The sequence below is a fragment of the Triticum aestivum genome, unplaced genomic scaffold (genome assembly GCF_018294505.1).
Source record: "Triticum aestivum cultivar Chinese Spring unplaced genomic scaffold, IWGSC CS RefSeq v2.1 scaffold74288, whole genome shotgun sequence".
Lineage (NCBI taxonomy): Eukaryota > Viridiplantae > Streptophyta > Magnoliopsida > Poales > Poaceae > Triticum > Triticum aestivum.
This window is the reverse complement of record NW_025247765.1, coordinates 1-2,383: the sequence shown is the minus strand read 5'-3', so window position 1 is coordinate 2,383 and position 2,383 is coordinate 1. Positions and strand designations below refer to the sequence as shown.

The following is a 2,383-nucleotide window of genomic DNA, read 5'->3' as shown; positions in this document are numbered from 1 at the left end:
CGTATTGTTAATCTCTGGAGGGATCGCAAGGCTTGGAGCCATCCTCCACCAGGAACAAGAGTTGGAGGGTCAACCAGGACCAGCTCTGGGCAGTAATTGAACCACAATTCCCGTAGTGAGTCACAGAGATGAGCTGGGAGGAGCAGCACCCCATCATCCTCTTCCTCTGCTGCTGCTGTTATTTCACCTCCCCCCATCTCTGATGCTTCTTGTGTTGTTTGTTGCACATCCACCCCCACTACCAGCTTTTTTATGCTTTTACACCACCATATTACCAATTTGGAGAGCTTTGGGAGGTGGGGGAGGAGCTCTGTCAGTTCCTTGCCAGTATTACCATTTAATTTGTAGATCTTGATATACTCAACAGGGAGCTGCCATTCCACATCACTCTGACCTCCTCCTAGTGGTCCAACTAGACCAACTGATTCTTTTACAATCAATGTCCTCAGCGAGGTTAGCATCAGAAGGTGCTTCAACTCCAGAGGTGGGCACTTGTCCAGTGTCAGCTTCTCAATACCTGTTTCTTTACTGAAAAGTAACACTTGGTCTAAGCTAAGCAGATCACTCTCTCCGGTAATTTTCAATTCTGCTCCACCGGATGATCCTGAGTATGTAAACCTCTTTAATAGTTTCACATTTGCTAACTCGACATTACGCAGACTTTCAGTCCAGGAGATGGGAGACAAGAATTCTGGACAGTCCTGTATCTTGAGCTCCTGTAGTTTAGGATAAAGAATATGGTTTGAAATTGGAAACTCTAAGAATTTCGGGCACTCTTTAATAATCAGCACTTGCAAGAGAGGGAACGTATGAGCATCCGTTGGCAACCGCTCTCCATCCAGGGAAGAATCTCGTTCAGCTGGGAAAATCCATTTTTCAAAACTTCCTAGGCCAATGAGTTCAAACTTTATTAGCATGCAAAAGCTTTTCTCTATAGTAAACTCCTTCGGCCTGGCAATATGCTCAAACCTTAATTCACGAAGATCCCACGCCTTCCCTAAAGAAGGAAAAACTTCCCAAGAAACACCATACAGATAAAGAGCTTGTAGACCTTCAGCAGCGAACTCATCACCCAGCCATGATGGACAAGAAGGACCTCCGTGCCCTCTAATGCACAACACCTGAAGATCTCCATGTGGATGAAGGCTCTCAAGAACCGCTGCTTCCACACCAGGATCAATACTAGATCGCTTACTATCCCAGTCCAATGTTAACCTCCTCAAGTAATTTTTCTCCATCAGTTTTGCTTGAGCTGCTTCTTCTGTTGTATCTATCTTCTCAAGGTTGTAGATGCCAAGCTCCCTTAGCTTGGTCAAGTGCTCTAGTTGCTTTGGTTCAAACCCTTCACATTTTTTATTGACTTCAAATACCTTTAACTCTTCTAAGAGTTTAAGCTTTCCCACATTATAAATATCAGAATGAAGCTTATCATCATTTGGGACATAAGAATGGCACAATTTGGCAAGGTTGCTCATGTCATCAGGCAAATCACGACTGCCATTCCACCATTTAAGATCTAGAATCCTTAAATGATAAATTTTAGAGATGCTAAGTGGTAAATGAATCTGGATGTCATGTGTCCCTAGACATAGGTATCGTAGGTGGAGAAGTCCCGAAAAGTTATGTAACATGAACTCCACGGGACAAAGCATTTTGGGCAAATGAAGAACACGAAGAGTGTTCACTTCCCCCAAAAAATCACCAAATATCTTGAAAAAACCTTCATCCATTTTTCCAAATAACATCAATGCTTGCAATTCTTCAACCTTAAATCTTGTCTTTAGTTCTTCCAATTCACTCTTCAATTTTTTACCAGACACTTCATCATATTTACCTAAACCATATGTGCTTATAGACAAGTGACGGGTGGTTGGCTGAATCTCTACTGATCCAACACTAGGGAGACTTAGACTAAGACAATCATGAGATGCAACCTTCAATGCCAAATCATGCAGCAGGTCATGCATAACATAACGCATACCATAATAAGTTTTCTCTTCTCTGAAAAATCCATGGATGACTAACTCATTTAAATTGCTCAGACCTATGTCTTCAAATATTTGGTCTTGCCCATTGGGTTTCAAAATATCTAGTCCAATCCATAGACTGATCAGCTCGTCACTTCTGAAATTGTAATCTTCAGGAAACAATCCAGAATAGGCAAAACATTGTTGCAGATGGAAAGGAAGAAAGTCATAGCTAAGCTTCAAGGCAGGCATAATTGCATTGTCATCGTTCTGCTTCTCCCATCCTTTACTTTTTAGGACCCTTTTCCAGTGACGCAAACTAAGGTCTTTACTCAGTAATCTACCAACCGTTTTTGCCGCAAGAGGGGAGCCCTTTAGTTTTTCCATTATCTTATCTCCAGTCTCAAGCAAAAATT

At 42.0% G+C, this 2,383-nt stretch overlaps 1 protein-coding gene across 1 annotated transcript; it reads right to left on the bottom strand.

Annotated features, from left to right (window-relative positions):
• Positions 1-5: 5 nt before the first annotated feature.
• LOC123177196 (putative disease resistance protein RGA3) lies at positions 6-2,378 on the bottom strand (the record flags this gene model as incomplete). The annotated part of the gene is made up of 1 exon (XM_044591077.1): positions 6-2,378. A coding segment is annotated over one exon (2,373 nt), but the record flags the coding sequence as incomplete, so codon positions are not given.
• Positions 2,379-2,383: the final 5 nt, after the last annotated feature.